At 36.8% G+C, this 19,778-nt stretch overlaps 1 protein-coding gene and 1 pseudogene across 1 annotated transcript; both read left to right on the top strand.

The window, feature by feature from the left end:
* The first annotated feature begins 506 nt into the window (after positions 1-506).
* LOC111331448 (melanocortin receptor 3-like) lies at positions 507-3,263 on the top strand (annotated as a pseudogene).
* Positions 3,264-4,186: 923 nt separating this feature from the next.
* Positions 4,187-19,580, top strand: LOC111331463 (ras-GEF domain-containing family member 1B). The gene is made up of 27 exons (XM_088751924.1): positions 4,187-4,338; positions 5,823-5,981; positions 6,111-6,209; positions 6,760-6,794; positions 7,016-7,103; positions 7,363-7,413; positions 7,772-7,825; positions 8,521-8,583; positions 9,261-9,350; positions 10,341-10,418; positions 10,553-10,591; positions 10,777-10,814; positions 11,651-11,744; positions 12,092-12,139; positions 12,760-12,849; positions 13,173-13,235; positions 13,334-13,405; positions 13,764-13,859; positions 14,600-14,702; positions 15,684-15,724; positions 16,115-16,231; positions 16,328-16,401; positions 16,533-16,560; positions 16,842-16,898; positions 17,125-17,191; positions 18,231-18,303; positions 18,551-19,580. The coding sequence occupies exons 2-27, from the start codon at positions 5,910-5,912 to the stop codon at positions 18,576-18,578; spliced, it is 1,758 nt and encodes a 585-aa protein (XP_088608050.1). The 5' UTR covers positions 4,187-4,338; positions 5,823-5,909; the 3' UTR covers positions 18,579-19,580.
* Positions 19,581-19,778: the final 198 nt, after the last annotated feature.

Genomic DNA, 19,778 nt, shown 5'->3' with positions numbered 1-19,778 from the left:
TTTCTGGGCAAAACATACATGTAAGTCGTACAAATTTATTTAGCATTAGCATGTTCATTTAATTGATAACACCCACGACAACAGACCCGATTGACTTTGGGATTTTCCTGAAGCAATTTGTATTGAAACTAAGAACGAAGAACGAAAGGTTGAAAATTATGTTGCATCGTTTGAAAGTTATTTCCATGACGATTTACCTAATCGTCTTTTCCTCCGCGGTTTCCCCTTTGTGTGGCACGAATGCGACTCACAATTCGTTCTCGAAATCGGAAATTTTACTGAAAGTAAATAAAATTCAGACTCGTATTTCCTGGGTAATTAAATTTGGCCCTCTGATTCGAAGAAAATGTACGTAATACGAAATGCAATCTGTCTATTCAAGCATCATGATCACATTTCAACTTTCTTGTTATCTTTTTATAAAATCGGCTGGTGCATTAAACGAAAGCTTAGCTTTGTAACACCGAAATCGCCCTTTTGACGAGGTCACATTGAGTTAACAGCTCTACAAAAGCAAATGAACTCTTCTTGTTTCAACTTGGATATTAACTTCGACATCGAAGCCTTGTACACTACAAACATTGTTACAGCAGTTGTAAACTCTGTGTTTTCCCTCACGGCTGTACTAGGAAATTTTGTCATCATAATGGCATATCAAAGAACACCTTCTCTTCACTGTCCGGCCAATACGCTTCTATGTTGTTTAGCTTTGTCTGATTTCATTGTAGGACTTATCGCGCAACCGAGTTTTGTTGCGCACAAAGTAGGTGAAATTCAACGTAATGTCAACATGTATTGTGCGACTAGGATCATTACAGAGACTGCAGGTTATATAGCCTGTGGTGTATCAATTCTGACGCTTACAGCAATAAGCATCGAGCGCTACTTTGCAGTGTATTTTCACCTCCGATACAAAGAAATTGTGACGAATTTCCGAGCCCTCGTGACAGTTGGCATCTTGTGGTTCACGATGAGTCTCGTAGCGGGTGCAAGATTCTTCTCAATGAAAGACGGGAAGAAGTTCAAAACAGTAACAATTCCTATTTTGTTTTCAAGTTTAATCATTACAATCTCGCCGTATTCCAGGGTCTATATGCAAGTCAGACGCCATCAGCGATGTATCCAAGATCAGGAAAAATCAGCGAGAATCAAATCATCAGAATCGCGAGATGCGGAAAGAAAGTCAGTTGTGACCATGACTTACATTCTTGGTTTATTCGTTTTCTCAAACGCACCGATGATCGCCGTGGTAATTACTCACAAAGTTACTGGTTATACAAGATCCGTAAAAGAGGCTTACATTTATGTCTCTACCATTGTTTTTGTGTGTAGCTCTATAAACCCCATGATTTATTGTTGGAGAACTACTGAGATTCGGTGAGCTGTCCTTAAAATCGTAAAAGTCACATTTCGCCTGCAAGGTCGAACGGAAAGTATCATGAATAACGCTGGCTTACCTGTTAGAGTGAAAGAATTTCAGTGTTGATCTAGATCTAATGGAGTATCGCTAATTTAGAGACAGTTCAAGGTGTATGGGGGGGGGGTGGGGAGGTTGAATGGTTTTGCTTGTGTCAAAAATTTATCTGATTTAAATACAAAGATCCCCTCCCACAGACTGTAATATTCTTACAACCCCCCCTCCCTTCATAGCAGAAAATTGGTAGTCAATTTTCTATTTTCCTCCCTCTATACTCTGTTGGCAACGACTGATCGATATGAACCCCCCCTCTCCCCTAAAAATAATGTGATCCTTCTAAATTCTCCCCCCTCTCCCCCCTGATCATAACTAATGACAGCGGCCTTATCTACGTATGCGTAAAGCATCTTCTGACATTAATAATGACTTATTCAGCCACGTGAAAAAAAGGTTTAACCGATTCATCCTGTTCTAGAAATGGAAGGTCACCTAAAGTAAGAATGGGACCGGCCACTTTACCCACACCACTGAGCCATTTGCTGAGAACTCGAGGAAGACGATTAAAGGAGAAGTAAGCTCATTAAAGATATATTTCACTCTCTCAAAACTATGACTCCAGTGGATAACCCAACCCCTTGTTTTGTCATCAATCGTTCTCGAGAAATAAGACATTGAACGCCGCCATTTTGAGTCTCGCTTAGCGACTCGTCCTAGCTCCTAATGTGACGTAACATAGACTCACTACCCCTTGTTTTCCTGTTTCTCAGCTGTCTGTTTGATCAATTATTGAAATTACTAAATACGTTTTTGAGTTACTGGCAAATGATGAATTTTTTTTTTCTGCGATAACTAATTAACGGTGAAGGCACTTTCGCAATTCTCTGCAAGGCCAAAGATAAACGATGCCAACAGCCAATAGGACTTATGCGCGATGACGTCAAAACAATTTCTCGCAACGTCAAACCGAGGCTTGGTGGTGATCGCTTCGCGTGTTATGTTGGTGTTTAGAGAAAGTAGACGAATGAGGCCATTCGGCGAAGCATTACCGTTTCCATTGCGAAAATGAAATAGAATCTCACCCCACTCTAAGAACTAATCAGTGTAACCTTCATAGTATAGCGGAGAAGACAATTCGAACACACAGTAGAAATCAAGGTTTAACTAAATGAGGTACGTAATCAAACTTACAAACGAAAATAAAGGGATCGGTGTGAAATCACAGATGAAAAAGGCGAAGTATAGATTGAAGATAGCGTAGTCATGATTAATGATTGTAGCTGAGTTTATGTGGCGGAATTTGTGTGTTCGAACTAAAAGAAAATACAGCAGAAACTAAACTAAGAAACTATCCTTGAGAAATGTAACACTAGCCTAATTGACAATGAAACGATTATGAAGTGAACTGAAAGCGAGAAATAAACCAATGTACGTACCAAAAATGGGAAATATCTTAGATGTAAAATAAAGAAAGACTTACTTTGGTCTAGCTCCTAGTGATTGTGGGTAACTCGTCGATAGCAGATGATTCGTAAATAGCAGACAAAATTGGGCAGTATCAACAGCAACTAATAGCGATGAAGTATGAAATACAATATCTAGTTCATTTGATTAAATGAAACTGATTAAATAAGAAACTTATAAAGTAATAATCATTAACCAACGAAGAAATAATAGACCAGAACAAACATAACAGAAAAGTACACGAGCTACGCGTTTCGAAACTAACAATCAGACTGCAGTAATAGTTATCGTGGCTCCTTTCAGGAACGGGAAGATAAAAATTATACGTCTGTGGTACACCTCTGCTTTAAGACTAATGATAAATCACGCACAAATATACACCGTGATCCAGCTTCATAATGCGCTTTTTTGTGAAGACCTCTCGCACCTTGTGGACTTATGTCAAACCTTGGCTACATTTTTTCAGTCTTTTTTTCTGTTGAAGTTTCTCTCTTGATGACTTTTTTAAGTTATTTCTGGTTTAATCTGAGCTACAGGAACGGTGTGTCTGCGAACTGGTAAAGGTGGGAGCGAACTTAAAACACAAAAAAGAACGAGGCTATTATCCATCCATCTTAAGCAAAAGAGCTTGTTCAATAAAGGATTTATCATTAAACGAAAAGATTTCGCTTCATTAAGAATCAAGAATGACTTGTTTGTTTGGAGAGCCAACTTTGTTATGTAGCACAATGAATCCACGAGAGTCGTTCATGATTTCTTTGTTTTGACAGTCGTCTCCCGACATTTTCCAAAAACTACGAACTTTGTATTCCGTTGAACGCAATGTTGCGCGTATCTTGCCCGCTCGGGTAGCCAATCAGAGCTGAGTGCAGGATCCGCTTCATATAGGCGGATTCATGCTGACGCCATTGTTTACATTTTTGCTCATTTGCATACGGCTTTGCGTAAAGAAGGAAGCATGTTAGATACAAATTGACTTCAGGCAGCTAAAGAGCTAGTAAACCTTAGTACATGGTGAAATTTTTCGCTCTTTGGGTGTAATATTCAAGGAAAAATAGTCCATCAAAAGCTGCAAGATTTCTGGGTGGCAAAAGCGCTAATGAGCTCATACATTCTATGTAAAATTTTGAGTTTTTAATCCCGTGTGGCACAAAAAGTATTCAATGCATCAGGCTCGTATCCATTGGCCCAGTCAATCTTACTTTGACCTTTCGATATTCAGAACTGATTTATTTTTAGCTCCATCAGAAACTGAATTGCCTATGCTAATGAGGCAAATATTGTAAACAAGGATTCCCATATTGCCCAATGGCACTGCCAACGATGCAAAAATACATCTGCATTGCGGACGTATACTTCGCTGTATGATTTGTTCCCAGTCCTCTTGCGTACGTTGCCTATGGTTTTCCAAAAGTTTCCTCGTTTTATGCGAAAGGGAAGAATCTCGCCGCTTCCTTGAGGTGAGAAAAGTCATTGTTAAAAAATGCACGAATGTAACAGTAATGGCTGTAAAATACAGTCAAAAGAATCCGTGATCACATGAAAATATACTTTATGTATAAATTAGCTCTTCGTTCTAGAACAATTAGCCAGCCGATGAAATTTAACATGGCTTACGCTTAGTATCACGATAAAGGCGCTAGTTTGTTTATGTTAGGTTATTGTAGTCCACTAGCGTTTTAAAAGTGTTTTATTTTGATTTTGATGGCTGCGATAAATTAGAATTCCCACGAACTTTCAATTTGTTTGAACGAAGAAGAGCAGGTTTGCATTGTGTTCGATGTTGATAACATTCGCCTCGGTGAATTTCGCGACTGCAATTATAAATGAAAACTATGAACGAAATTCCTAACGATTGCTCATTGGGAGAGAAAGACGACCTTATCGCATAAAACAGGAATAAGCGATTCTATTTTACCAAATATGAGATTAGGCTCTTGGCAAAGTTTACATTTACTCTGTAAAAGCTTTTGAGAAAACACAAGCAATTATGATATAGCTGACAGTTGTCTTAATGTATTCCGATCTTATTGTTTTCATTAGACAGACATCGCTGCACGATCTTAATTCTGTTTGACAAACACTGCACGTAATGTGCCTTGTTTGGTGTTGTTCCTCTTAGTTGGCGTTTTCTCAACTGATATAATTTTTCATTTCGAAAAATGTGAAATGTAATCTATATTCACGATTATCCTAATAGACCGCGCGAAAATATACCATGTCTAACTCTATGAAAACCGTAAGCCACAGACACTATATAGGAGGATTTGAAATTTTAATGATTGTGAAAAGAAACGAAAAAAAATGCAATATCTTAAAAATGTCGAAGACTGCGGTCCTCGAAAACACATAACCTGTACTATTTTGTGATTAATTTCCGTTAATTTTGGTTAATAATTGCCAGAGTTAAATGGATTGTTTATGGAACTATGAACAAATGCATTATCTGCATTCAGTTATATTTTGTGTTTGTAGGAACTTGGTTGAATATAATTCATGCTCGTAAATAATACCAGATGGATTAAGATTGTACTTGCCTGTCTAGTGTTACGTCTCAAGGCCTTGTTATTTTTTTCAAGAGTGGATCAAGGTTGATTTGTTATATTGATTACTGGTGCTTTAGAGCTATAGATGACTTGGTGAAGAAAAAATCAGGAACTCAAAATTCAAGATACAGAGGCCTTGATTAAAGTTCTTCAAGGATCCAATATAAAAAAAATGGCCTAGACTCCAACTTCTTTAGCAAATGAATTATTTTTCAGGCCTCAACACTGGAAGTGTAATATTAATTGACATGTTTGCATGCAAAGTAAACATCATCCAAAGAGGCAAGCGCAGAATTTGTGGTGCTTACAACATGATTCCTATTTTTGGCTTATCTGCACACACTCAAAACTAACTTTAGTGATGATGACACTTTTTTTCATTAATCTTTGCATTTCAGGATGAAGAATGTCATGTTCTTGGCTCACAGGGCCCATTACTGAGAGACATGAGAAATCCATGATTAAAGTAATTGATAACAGCTAATATGGCAACTTGCGATGGAAGTGCAGCAACTCTGGAGAACCTTGGTCAGGGGCTCTTTGGTGTCCAGTTGGAGGTGATTCAAATTACTTATACTGCAAATGTTATTTAGTTACATGTATTATTTATAGTTAATAGGTAAACACTTTTGTCGCTGTTAGTATGAAATGATTCTAGCACACAATTTCACATTGACTTTTGCTAGGTGACTGAAAAATTGCTTGAAGCGGAGAAAAAGAAACTAATTCAACTAGAGTTACAACTCGTTGAAGAATCAGAGAGCGGAATAAGTGGTGTTGAGAAGGTAAGTTTAACCAAAGATAAATGAATAAAAGGGATAAGTTTTAAAAGAAGTTTCAAAATATTGCTGGAGTGGGGGGGGGGGGGGTGCAGAAAACAAAATAATTTGGTGTTATCAAATGAGCTAATAATGTGAAGTGGTTACAGCATAGAGTTTATAAAGCTGATATCTCAAGCATTAGCCCTTTGTCGGAGCAAAACTACTGTAGATTATCTGCTGTAAAGCATAATTCTGGCAAAGGGCTACTGGTAATTCTCCAAACCCAGCTACTACATGTAACTCTTTGTGATTAATTTCATTTCATTTAATAGCTTTGCCAACCGGCAGGGTCACCGCAACAGCTTGCGCCAATTACTGCAGGCCCAATTTATATGATGACCAATTTATATTATCAACACTGTTGATGAAATCAAATTGTCAAGTTTAAGATAAGCCTGCCCAACATCTCCTTCATTATTTTTAAGTCAGAACAACCCAAAGATTTTGGTTGAGAAATAGTTTTAGTGGTGTCCTTAGGATTTTTATAATTGTTTTTTATTCCTTCTTTTTTTAGGAAAAAGAATTGACCCGTCAAAAATCAAACTATACGTAAGTACAAAGTTCAACTTCTGCATTAAATAAGTTTGATTTGGATTTTTAAAAGTAACACACCCAAGGGGTGTTTCTTCATACATTGTGCCATTGATTCTGACAGTCGAATCAAGAACTGTTGGTTTTGTGGATGGTAATCTTACACACTGCTGCATCATGATACTTAAAACATGCAGGTGTAGGCTATACCATCATGCGTTGTATTAACATCTTTGCAGACAGTTGTTGGTACAACATCACCAGCTGGCCAAAGAATATGAGGAAGCTGCAAGAGGTCTGTTCAGAAGAACAACCAAGCAGAGAAAGGTAACTGCACATCCTTTGATTTAAGGTGACTTTATGACTACAAAATTAATATTGTCTTTTTCTATGCCTTTTTATATTATACACTTTTATTATTCTAAACTTTAATAGTAGACTAGGATTGTACATGTACATGTAGATTATGTTACATTATGGCTAAAAAGGGGTTTGTAATTACATTTAAGAGAAACAGCAGCAAGAAGATAACTGTAAGAAATTTTCCCTTCCGTACTGATCTTACACTTTTCTCTTTGTGTTGTAGTCTACAAGAAGTGTACCTTCTCTTGGTTTCAAGCAAACTGTCAAAGCAAGGGTAAATAATGTTAGATATTCGTGTTGCATTGTGAAAGAAACATAGCGGCTGTAATTACCATAAGCAGAATTCATATATTTATTGAGTTAATTACATGTAGTTGACAATAGTTATATCTTTTATACTTTATTTTGATTGTGTGTCAAATTTTTCTATTTATGAGTAACTAGTATATATAAATTATTTTTTATATTGAAGTATTTTCAAAAATTATTAATTTGATAATTATTAAGTGATGATGATAATGAAAACAATGTATGATCATGCTGAATAAACTATTTTTCTCTTTATTTTTAATTTAGAAAATGAATGTACTGATTGGCTAAATATAGCTTAAAAGACTCACCTTGTTTTTCAGCCCACCATCTTTGGAAATGTGGTTGACGAAGATTGGGAAAATCACAATGGAACAGTAAGATTTCAAAGAATTTCAAGTTTGATACTTAATTTCAATCACTTTGATATTTACATTTAGAGGCTTGCCGTTTGGTTTCCAAAATTTTAGACTGGTCACTAGAGATAAAATTCGGGTCACCAATAAAGAAAGACAATTTGTCCAATTATATTATCTAAATCTCAAAGCTTGATTCATGGGCAACCAAAGGGAAAAAGGCAGATATTTGTAGAAGCAGAACCAAGCTTATAAAAATTACAAACTGAAGTTTAGGTGGATATACATGATTTTTTTGTTTCAATAACAATGCAGTATAATGCACTCGACAATAATGCACTTTTTCTTTACTTAATTAATTATTTTAAGTGAGGTGGCTCTCCCATAAGCCTGGTGGCTTCTTGGGTCTCCTTGCCTTCTAACTGTTATCGCTGTAATTAAATATTTTTTATTGTTAAATAAAGGCAAATAAAGATGATGATGATGTATAGAGTGGATTACTATGGAACCTCTCTTGGTTTAATGCTGAACATTACTGATAGTGATTATATATTGATATAATACAAGTACATGTATCTACTTGTTGTACTCATCATACTGTTATTAAGAAACTGTTTCTTAATGGGCTAGGGATCTTTTTTAATTCCTGTTTCAACTTCCAGTACAAGTATATCTCTTTCTTTTATAATGACTTATTATTTTTTTCTCTCACTTAGTCTGTGAAGAAGATTAGCCTTACTCCATCAAGAACTCCATCTATCCCTTCAAACCTTTCAGAGGTGTGCTGTAATTTCTAGTGAGTTCTTACTTAGATTAACTGCAACTTTTCTCATCCACCACTGGAGTATCAGATGCCAACCTCACCTTGGATGTTATTGATGAACCTGAACATTTCAATCAGCCTGCTCTTGAATTGGTGAAAAAATGCTATGCATGTCAGGGTTCTCATTAAGTGCCGACCACTTAGCTGAAAGACCAGGCTACTTTGATTTCTGAGCCACCTAGTTTTCGTGAAATAATCTGTGTGTAAGTTGTAAAGAGTAATGAAAATAAATTGGTGTAAACTGTCTGCTTCATGAATTGATGAGAACCCTGCATGTAGAATGTCAAGTACATGTAATGCGAGGCAGCAAAATAATTCTTACGGTACATGCATCAGGAAAAACCATTTCACAAAGTAACATATCACTCGTGCCTTCCTTTACATCTGGTAGGGATTATCAGGGCTCGACACTAACTTTTCAACCTACCAGCCAAGTGGCTTGTGACAACTTGCGGATGTTACAACAATTTCTGTTTGTGTACTAGCCAAACTGGCTGGTGAAAATCGAAAACCTCTGTCTAGCCAAAACTGAATTATTGTCGAGCTCTGATTATGCTGAAAATTTAAGTTTCATTTGTTATAATTATTTATAATCAAATTATTTGACTTGTTAATCAATTTTTTTGTTTGTAGGGTGTTGTGTTTGAGAATGGACATATTACAGCTGGTACTCTAAGTGGTCTTATCCAGCTCTTGGTTCCTCTTCCAAATTACTACCCTGATGTATGTAATTTTTTTTTTGTCATAAATATATAAAAAAAAATTATGAATACATAAGAATAAAGGCTGATAGTTTCGAAAGAAACTGTTTGGGGTTGTGTTGGTGGGAGTAATGAATTAATGAAAAGCACACACAACCCACAATTCCTCTATTCGCTCTGACGAAAGGCTAACCCTCGAAACGTCAGCTTTTGTAATCGTTACGGTGGCCAATTTACCATTTCAACTTTGTTGATATATCCAAATTATGAATACATAACTTCTGACCACTAATTTTTAAAGATATTCATTGTCTGAAGGACTTGAACAGGATGTGCATGTGTTTGTAACTTACTCATTTTCAAAGGATTAATAGAGAAGGCTTATTTAATGTTCCTTTCACTCTTGTGGGAGGGGGACTTTGATATAACTCTAATAATTTTAATGCATGCTTAGATTTAGAATAGAATTGCATCATTGAATAAAATCTCAAATTCTGATTGGTTAGCAAAGCGAGGTATTTAGTATGGAATTGTGATTTGAAAACGAGACTAAGTGATAATGTTTTGTGTCTATGTAAACATGGCAACTATAAGTAATCGCTTTGCGATTCATGTGATATCGGTTTTCACATGTATGCAATTTGTTACAGAGTTCCCTCGTTAAGCAATGAATTTTCCTAAAAATAGTCTTTTTGAGCTTCATAGAGGAAATTAACATAGTGTTATTTCATTTCCATAGCTTTTATCAGTTACTGTATTTCAGTTACATGTATGTCAAATGATAGACTTTACAAAAAGCGAATTGTAGAAATAGTAATATGTTTAGTATACCATTTTTACAAATTGCTATTTGCAAAATGAGGTACACTGATGTCATTATATTTGTAGAGTATGCAGTTATCTATAATTAATGATCATAGTTTCCTACAAATTTATTATACAGTGAAACTGTATTTGCTAGAAAAAATCAATTGCCATAAAGTTTCAATTCTTGTCAACTTGTTTTTCCCAGAGGACATACATCTTTGCATTTCTACTATGCTCAAGGCTGTTTATTCTTCCAAGTGAATTGCTGTCAAGAGTTTCAAAGGTAAAAAAAATCTGTTTCTCGAGGCAGAAAGTGATCAGTTAACTAAATGATTATACACAATGTACATACTATTAGTTAATTAACTACCCATTAATGAGTAATCTCAGTAAATCCCTTTGTTTTTGAAATTATAGTCATGTGCTGAGCAGATAAGAAAAGCTCCTTCTGAAGAGGTTTGTAATCTGTTGTGTTGAAAACAAAAATGTCGTTAACATGTGGATACTGTTATGTCCACTAAGTTCTGTAATTTTTCTTTTACTTCAACTTTACAATTTACCTGAATTGTTGTTGATTAATTGATGGAATTACCTTTTTCTGCTCCATTTTAAATGTTTTTTCTTTATCATTCCAATTTCAGACCAAGGTGCTTGCCTTTAATTTGGTTAAACTATTGAGGTAATCTTTCAAACATTTTTTTACAAATGGAGGGAAAACTTTGGTTTTATTTAATGTGGTTGTTTAACACCATGTTGTTATAGTGAACTCTTTCTAATGGCCATTTGAACGGGAGAAAGAAATTTAAACAGTCAGTTCTGTTAAGTTTATAATTATTAAGCGAATTGTAATGTTGATTTTCACTTTAAAAGTTTGTCCTGAGGAGTTCCTTTAATTCTGATAAGGCTGGGTAGTATACTAATGATTCCCCCCCCCCCCACCTCCTCTCATTGACAGTCAATTTTCTATAATCTTCCTCCCTCCCTTTAAACCCTGTTAGGGATGACTCACCCCCCCCCCTCCCACCCTATCCATTCCCCCTGAAAACAATAGGGAGCTTTAGCAACGACGACGGCGACGGCAACGAAAACGTCGTGTCGAAATCTAACTTTTCGTTTTTGTAACTCTTTCGAGGTTATTCCGATGTGTTTCACTTGGAAAATGCTGGCGAACTATTCAGAGACTATATCACTACCAACGGCGTTAAAGTAAGGAGAAAGAAAGCAAAATTAACCGTTATGCGCTCACGTTCTCGAGAAAACCTAAAGTTTGGTTGTTTTACGTTGTTGTTTTGCCGAGAACGGCAAAGAAATGTACCAAAATGTCAAACGCACGTGCAGGGCGATTGTTTTTGATCATTAAGCCTATTGTTTTCTGCCGTTGTCGTTGCCGTCGCCGTCGTCGTTGTCGTTGCTAAAGCTCCCTATTATGTTTCCCCGCTCAAAAAATATTTCTCAACCTCCCCTGTAATAAATCATAACTGGTCTGGCCCCTTACGATTTATATTATCCGTACAGAGAATGGACGGAGACATTTCCAAACGACTTCAAGGATGAAGTGATGATGATGCATATTAAGGACATCACCAGTTACTGTGCATCACTGACAGTGGTAGGTCACCGTTTGTTCTTCAAGTTTACCCTCAATCTGCAAACGTGTCGCTTCCATTTTTCCTCCTTTACTTGTATTAAAACAAAACAGAACACAACCAATGAAGAGAAGGGTAACTGAAAGAAAAGTAAAAGGTGTGTAAAATGCAAAAGATAAAACAATGCATTTAGAGTCCTATTTTGTCTTCAAGAAAATTGTTTTTCGAAATTTCAGTAAAACAGAAATAAAATTTATGCCACAGAGCCTCGATATAACGAACCGTTTTCCCCAGTCCCTTGGCACTTCGTTAAATCGAGGTTCCACTGTATTTATGTTCATGTAACTATTTTGGTTCCTTTTCTCTCAAGGAATTAAGAACCATGGTTGGACAGATGACTCAGTCCCTATTTCAGAAGGTGCGCCAAAACATTCTAAAAACTCTTTCGCACAAGGTGGACTGACATCAAACAGCGTTAATCCTTTACAATGTTACTCCAATGAGTGACCAAGATAGAATTTCTCCATACAATATCAATACTTTCTTAAGCCAACTAATAATAAGAACAAAGAAATATAGATCAATAGGAGGATTATTAATATATCGAATACCAAATTCTCCGAACTGACGTCGTAGGAATTGTATGGCGGACGGTAAAGAGAAATGCTAATGAGATCTTGGAGTGAAAACGTTATCGTTGCAAGAAATATATTACCTTTTCTCTTCCGCAGTGTAACTCATGTCTGCTAAGCAGCGAGTGATTGCCGTAGAAACTTGACTTTTGATTTAATTTGGCCAAGGAGATACACGTTTGCGGAAGTTAACTCTTTTCTCGAAAAGCTCGAGCCTTGTGCTTTATTACATCAGGTGAAATTATACAGAGAGTTAACGAATCTGATACCTTTTTTTCTTTACTCGGATCAAAAACAATATTGTAGTTTGTAAGACTGAACCTGGTCGGAGATTTGTAAAATCCTGCGTTCGTTAAGTTTCATCTGTAAATCCAAAACTCGGTTTTATCATCTGTTACTTTTGCAGCTTGCGTTGTTGAATAAATATGAAGAGATTCTGTTAAAGGCAACAGCGGCCGCTGAAGATAGAAAGCTGAAAGGATCCACCAAGCACAAAGTATGTTGGCAATTTTTTTTCTTGATCATCTGCGATTAAAATTGAGTGATTTTTGATGAGAAAAAGTGACCTATTTGAGCCCTGGACCCCAAAGAGTGACGAGCATCTAATTTCTCCTTACAATATCATCGCCGAATCAAACATTAAGGTCAGGAGAATAAAGGAAATGATCACCAAGAAAAGAAGCTCTTGATTGTTAAACAAATTCACCTAGTCAGCACCTCAGAAAAAGTAAAGAGAGCAGTATGGTCGTAAGAGGGTTAATCAAAACACGCATCAGTGGTGAATAGGTAACTGGCTTGATACGTCGTTTTCTTTCGCAGAGCGTTCTCGAGGTCTGTTCTCCTCCAGTAATAATGGCTCAACAGCTGTGTCACATTGAGTTGGTAATTATTACTAAATCACGCTTTTTTTGCCTTCGAGAATTGTATTATACTGGGCAACCTACTGTAATGTATCAACAAACTGTTACCTTCTATCGTAGGAAAGACTGGCTAACATTGGACCAGAGGAGTTTGTGCAAACTTTTATTCCAAGAGATGAAGCGGACTTGAGAGTAAGTTGGGAAGCCATTTTTATTCTCTTTTTATTGTGTGAACAATACTCCGCTCCGACGAAGGGCTAACGCTCGAAACGTCAGCTTTTGTAATCGTTACGGTGGCCAATTTACCATTTCAACTTTGTTGATATATCCAAATTATTTCGTTACTCCCACCGACGCAGCCCAAAACAGTTTCTTTCGAAACTATCAGCCTTTATTCAAGATTACCTTTATATTTACCTTTATATTTTCTTCGTTTTTGTTTCGTTTTGTTTTGTTTTGTTTTATTTTCTTATTTCAGATCTTCATTTGCCCCTCCGTTCATGCATTCTTTCACCTGTTTATAAGATTCTTACATTTTTCCCTCTTTCAGTCAACTCTTAGCTATATCAAAAGGACAAGCAACTTAGAAGCTTACATCGAATGGTTCAATCGACTCGGTTATTTAGTGGCAACCGAAGTCTGTTTAGTAAGTTTAATACGGTCCGAGTATCCGAACTGCTTCAATTGTAATGGTATTGCTGCTCTATTAACAAATCGTTTCCATGTTGCTGTGCGTTTGTTCATCACAGATGATGTAAAAATGTGGTAAGAACATAAAAGTGGCACACGAGGCGCTGCCGAGTATGTATGTTGCTAACAAAATAGCGTGCCGGTTGAGGAAGTCATTCAGCCGGCTGTGTCCAGTCGTTTGCAACATCTTGTCTGCGGTGTTACCAAGCTTTGAGATCCGAAACAGAGAGAGACACTATAGGCTAGTTAAGACCAGTGAATTCAAAGCAATACTTCATTTCGCTTTTGATAATGTTGTGGCTTAGATGTAGTTCGGTATTTATTTTCTCCTTTTTGTTTTCGAACGGCAGGCTGTTTTTTTTTTTTTTTTTTTTTTTTTTCACTTAAACTGTAAAAAAACGCGTCTGTGGAGCAATTACCAGCGAAAATTCAACCGGCGATTGCCTCTTTCTCAGCTAGTGAATTTCGCCGGCTGCCGGCGCATAGCGACAAGTCTCAACCCTTCCGTGTTCCTTGATCTATGACTGTACACACCTTATCCATTTGTTTTATATAATAACAAAAAGAAAAATGTTGTTAATGGTGAAGTCATCTATGCGTCTTTCTTCCAATAGATCATAAGTAGGAACCAGTCAAATTGCTTATATAATTCAGTTTACCAGTATCATATAAAGTAACTTTGATTACATTGTTTAGGGGAATAAAAAGAAAGTCAGGGCCAAGATCATTGAATATTTTGTTGATGTGGCCACCGAGTGTTATGACAAAGGAAACTTCAATTCTGCCATGGCTATTATTGGTGAGGACATTATTCTGTTGGTGTAGTATATTTCTGCCTGTATTTACCACGGGATGCAATTATGGCTCCAAGTTTTTTTATTGTTTTCCTACCTGCGTGATTAACTAAAAATGCAATGATGATATAACAATGAAGATGTTTGAAAGGCTCATTCAATCCACCGATTAGTGCAATGTTCAAAAGTAACTTAAGGTCGGCACACACGAGGGGACTAGTCCCTGCGACTAGTCTCACCGACCAGTTTCATGCGACTAGTCCCTTCGTGTGAACTACACATTTCTGTGGTCGCAGGGACCAAAATTTGGTCCCTGCGACTGGTCGCACGAATTCAAACTGGTTTGAATTCGTGCGACCAGTCGCAGGGACTTGTCGCATGAAACAAATGTTTTTCCCTTCGTGTGAACTGTTTGTGCGACCAGTCCCTGCGACTAAACGGTAAATAAGCCAATCACGGGTCAGTATGATGCGTGACTTCCGGTATTTGTAAACATTGCAGTTTCTAATGATGAATTTTCCCTGACTTCTAGATTTCTACAACTGAAGAATAAAAAACTATTTCTAGTTTTGTAAACATATACAGATGTCTTGGAGCCGTTTTGATGGAATTTTTACCCTATTTGACTGTGTCTGTTAAAAATAAAATAAAAAAAACAAAAACGGAACACGTAAAAGCATGAATAATCGGACTGAATAAGTGTAGTTCGTTTGCGCTGATGTTTAATAGTGCTACAATGAAAAGTTACCAAATTTTAATTGTTTTCGTGTAACGCCCCAGACTAAGAAACATCTTTGCCTCTAAATTTTCCTATGTTCTTGTGCAATGAGTGCCCTCGTGTGAACACCTTAAGGGACTAGTCCCTGCTACCGGTCCCCTCGTGTAAACCCTTCAAAGACTTGTCGCGGGGACTAGTCGCACGGACTAGTCGCAGGGACTAGTCCCCTCGTGTGTGCCGACCTTTATGTATTTTCCTTCATTCTCAGCCGGATTGAACATGAGTCCTGTGACAAGATTAAAAAAGACGGTAAGATTTTCGAATCCTCAGCTTTACATTGTCGGTTTCGACTAAACACAGCTAGTAATTCCGGATCATTTTCGAGTTTCTTGTGATCGCATTTGTATCGTGCACAAGTAAGGTTGTGGTAGAAAACGCAGGGCTGTAAAGTTATCATTATCATTAACCCTTTGATCCTTGAGGGTGACTAGCATCTAATTTCTCCTTACATACCACCCCTAAATCACACATGAAGGTGAAGAGAATAATGGAAATGATCACTAACTGAATAAGCTCTTGATTATTAAGCAAATTCTCCTTGTCAGCGCCCCAGGAAATGTATAGAGAACAGTATGGAGAATATGCATACTGGTGTGAGGGTGTAAAAGGGAAATTAACGTAACTTTTGTTCATTTGTAGTGGTCCAGAGTAAAGTGTAGAAAGTTTGACAGACTTGAACGCGAGATGAATCCGGCATCGAACTTTGCTTGTTATCGAGCGATGTTCAAAATGGCTGTTGAGAGCACCGGGGGTAGGGTGAGTAGCATTTTGTCTTTGTTACGGAGAAATAACAATGTTTTACCTCGACAATAAATCTGAGAAATTGTTCCTGATTGTAATTTTTCTTTTCAGTTTGAATACTCCGTTCCTTTCTTCAGCCTGTTTGTGAAAGATGTTTATTTTCTTAACGAGGGCCACTCAAACAGGTTTGAAAAAAGTTTCTTTAACGTACAAAATTCATGCTTTTTGCCCACGTGATTTTCAGCGTTATCTACAGTATATGTAATCACTGATCACAAATTGTTAATTGTGCTTTTCTATCCATATTCCTTTGCAGACTTCCAAATGGACACATAAATTTCGAGGTAGAGACGCCATTTGTATCCATTTCTCGCTTACCATCAATCAACCTAATTTATTAAAAGAGTCGCTCAGATTATACAGGTGCTTTTGCTTTCACTGTAAAGTACAAAGGTTCGAAGGCAGTTGGCAGGCAGATCAACTTTAGCATTTTCAAGTCAAAAGCAAAATTTGTTTAACCTCTTTATTGTCGTCACCTCTGTAGTTTACTACTCTACCAGTCCTGCTCGTGGTTTTTACGGTTGTAAGGTTTTTCCATATTCAATTTTGCTTTCTGGTTTTGCAGAAATTCTGGCAGCTATCAAAACTGATAACAAATTTTGTAACATGGAAGGAAGCAGCTGTAAGTTCCTCACTTTTCTCTTGTGATTCTTCTGTGAATTCCTCTCCATGTCTCACTTTTTGCTTTTCTTCTGTTTGTTTCTTTTTTCTTCCGTCTCCTCGATTCATTCATTGTCAGAGATAAGACTCATTTGAAAAAAATAATCATTAAAAGAAGCTGTATGGACGATAAAATCAGTTTATTTGCAGCACTCACTGTTTTCTCGTATATTCTGCTCTCTCCTTAGTGTAAATATGACCGCAACAGGGCTGTGTTGAATTACCTGATGACTGTCCCAGTGTTGTCTGAAAAGAGTAAGTTTCAAAGAAGTGTACCTGGTTTTTAGCTGGCCTTGCTTGGCGAATTCGCTTCGGAGGTGGATGCTGGATATGAAATTGATTTCCTATTTTTATGACGTCTTACTAGACGTCAGTGAATTTGATTCACTAGGGACCTTAAGCAACCACGACGGCGACGGCGACGAGGACGTGGAAAAACAAGAAATCTAATTGGCAGAACAATAGCTCAGCACGTGCGTTTTGAAACTTTGTACATTTCTTAGCCGTCCTATGCAAAACAACAACGTGAAATCGCCAAAATTTGCGTCGTCTGCGAACCGAAAACGCGACGGCAAATTATTTTAATTTTCATTTGGAACTCAACGCTACTTTTATGCGTCATGCTGCAGTTGAGCTGTGGCGCCATATGAGACAGTAAGCTCCTGCAGCCATGTTTGAAATTCTAACTAAGAGTAGAAATTAATTTTTTAATCGGAGTCTTCCTTGGCGTTGCCGTCCTGACTACTTAAGGTCCCTAGTACTATCTTTCGTGTTCTCTTTGCCCTATAACTCCCAAGATCTGGTTTTCAATTCTCCCAACGAGCTGCTACACATTTCTATGTTAATTAGTAACAAGAGTTCGTTGTTAGATCAAAGTAACAACTTCCACCTTTAAAGTTTGAGTATTCTCATTATCTGTTTGCTGGATAATGTATGGATGTTGTAGGGAGAAGTTGCATGTTAATCACCTATACATGTAGGGTTAATTGAATGAGGCCATTAATTTTGATTCGGACCCTCTCACTGTTCAAGTGTGCGCACCGCAGGCTCATGAATGCGATGTTTTGTCGTGTTCAGGTCTTTTGTTGCCGATGGCTTTTTCATTTCTTGCATCTGATTTGTATTTTGAAATTTGACAATTTTTAAATCATCCCCTCACCTTAGCTACACTTTGATCGTCCTCATCTTTTGTCCCACGAGGAGGGACTCGGCAGTAGATGAGGTTTCGGACATTTTCCTGTAATTTTTTGTTTTTATTGATGTTGTTGATTAATGAGGAAATTTTTTTCTTTAGATTTGGCTTTGATGTCGTATGAATGTGAAACACCAGAAACGCAGTTCGAGAAAGAAAGACGTAAATCTTTAAGGTTAGTATTGACATTTATACAATAGTGCTTAGGGGGGGAGGGGAGAAAGTTGATACTGTAAATTGGCCACCGTTAAGAGTTTCCCTTCGTGAGAGGGTTATCCCGTCTGACGAAAGGACGCCGGCAGCGCCACAATTTCTTCAGAAACTTACCCCTTTGTATATTATCCAAATAGTTTTGAGATTTTTTTTCTCACTTTTTTTTTTTTTTTTTATCAACGTTACTGACGACTTCATTATATTTCCAGGTGTGAAAGAAATGCTGAGAGAAAATAGCAAGACATGCCTTGGAAGGATATATTTTGAAGCAGTTGTGTCGCCATATCATTAAAAAAAAAAAAAAAAGAAAAAAAAAGTTAAATGTAAAACTATAGCAAACTAAATGAAATCACTGAGGTCCTTTGCAGTACATTTAGACTCCTCCGGCCAAAACTACATGAATTTAAAAGTTACTTTTCCCCTTTTTGGGATTGATGTGCTGTTTGATAGAATAACATCCTGAGTGATTCCAGTTTCAATAGATCCTAAGCAAATAAAAAAAGACACGTGCATTGTATTTCTTGATTGAGGTTGTAAACTTCTATCTACTTTCATCATGGCTCATAATGCTTTGTATTACGAGGCAAATAAGTCGTTTTTCTCACTTTCTGTTTCAAACGAATTTTGAAAATGGAGGCAGTGAGACTTTACGTGTGATTAATATGGAGTATCTGAGAAAATTTGCAATGATGTAACGTACTCGAATTTTTAATATTCTTAATATGATTTCTTATTCGTTTCATAAATTGACATTACCAGAAGTGTTCAAAATGTCCGCTAACAATTCAATGTGACTTCGTTCTGGTAGTTAGATGTATAGAATAAAGTAATTTTAAAAAAATTGACCTTTTGCTATGAGAGCTTCACCAGAACTTTTGAGCGGATTTCATTTTTAGAAATATCGGAAAATAGAAAAAAAATTAGTTGCCGAATTTTTAGGATAAATGATAAATTTTTTTACATTTCAAAAGTTGATGTTATTTATTTCTACGTAGATTGTAGAATAATGAACGCCGATTTTAGTTGAAACGAGTTTTTCAATTTTGAAAGTTGATGAACTAAGAGTTCTTTGTGTATATACAGTAATTTATTTGTATTGTTCTTTTACACTTTCACTTGTGCGAGTGACAGTAATATTTATTTCTATTTATCGTAATTGTTTATTTCTGGTATCGTTATTTATTTCTGTAACAATTGACATTGTTTGAAAGGTTTGAATTAAATTACAAGTGTGAACGATTTTTTCGTTTCTTTTTCACTTAATACATTAAGGTCACGTGAATAGGGAAACAATCGCCTCCTGGGTAGCTCAATTGGTAGAGCGCCGGACTGTTGTGCGGGAGGTCGTGAGTTCAAATCCGGCCGGACCAACTCTCAGGGTCTTTAATTAACTGAGAAGAAAGTGGTGCCTTTGTAATAATATCTGCAAATGGTTAG

The sequence above is a fragment of the Stylophora pistillata genome, chromosome 3, assembly GCF_964205215.1.
Source record: "Stylophora pistillata chromosome 3, jaStyPist1.2, whole genome shotgun sequence".
NCBI lineage: Eukaryota > Metazoa > Cnidaria > Anthozoa > Scleractinia > Pocilloporidae > Stylophora > Stylophora pistillata.
Note: the sequence above shows the minus strand (reverse complement) of the source record. Positions and strands in the feature narration are given on the sequence as shown.

Bases quoted from the DNA above. Each gene is read 5' to 3' on its own strand.
- LOC111331463 (XM_088751924.1), top strand. From the start codon at position 5,910: ATGGCAACTTGCGATGGAAGTGCAGCAACTCTGGAGAACCTTGGTCAG. The intron at 11,745-12,091 runs GTAGGTCACCGT...TTTTCTCTCAAG, and splicing joins ACTGTGCATCACTGACAGTG to GAATTAAGAACCATGGTTGG. The intron at 16,402-16,532 runs GTTTGAAAAAAG...ATTCCTTTGCAG, and splicing joins AACGAGGGCCACTCAAACAG to ACTTCCAAATGGACACATAA.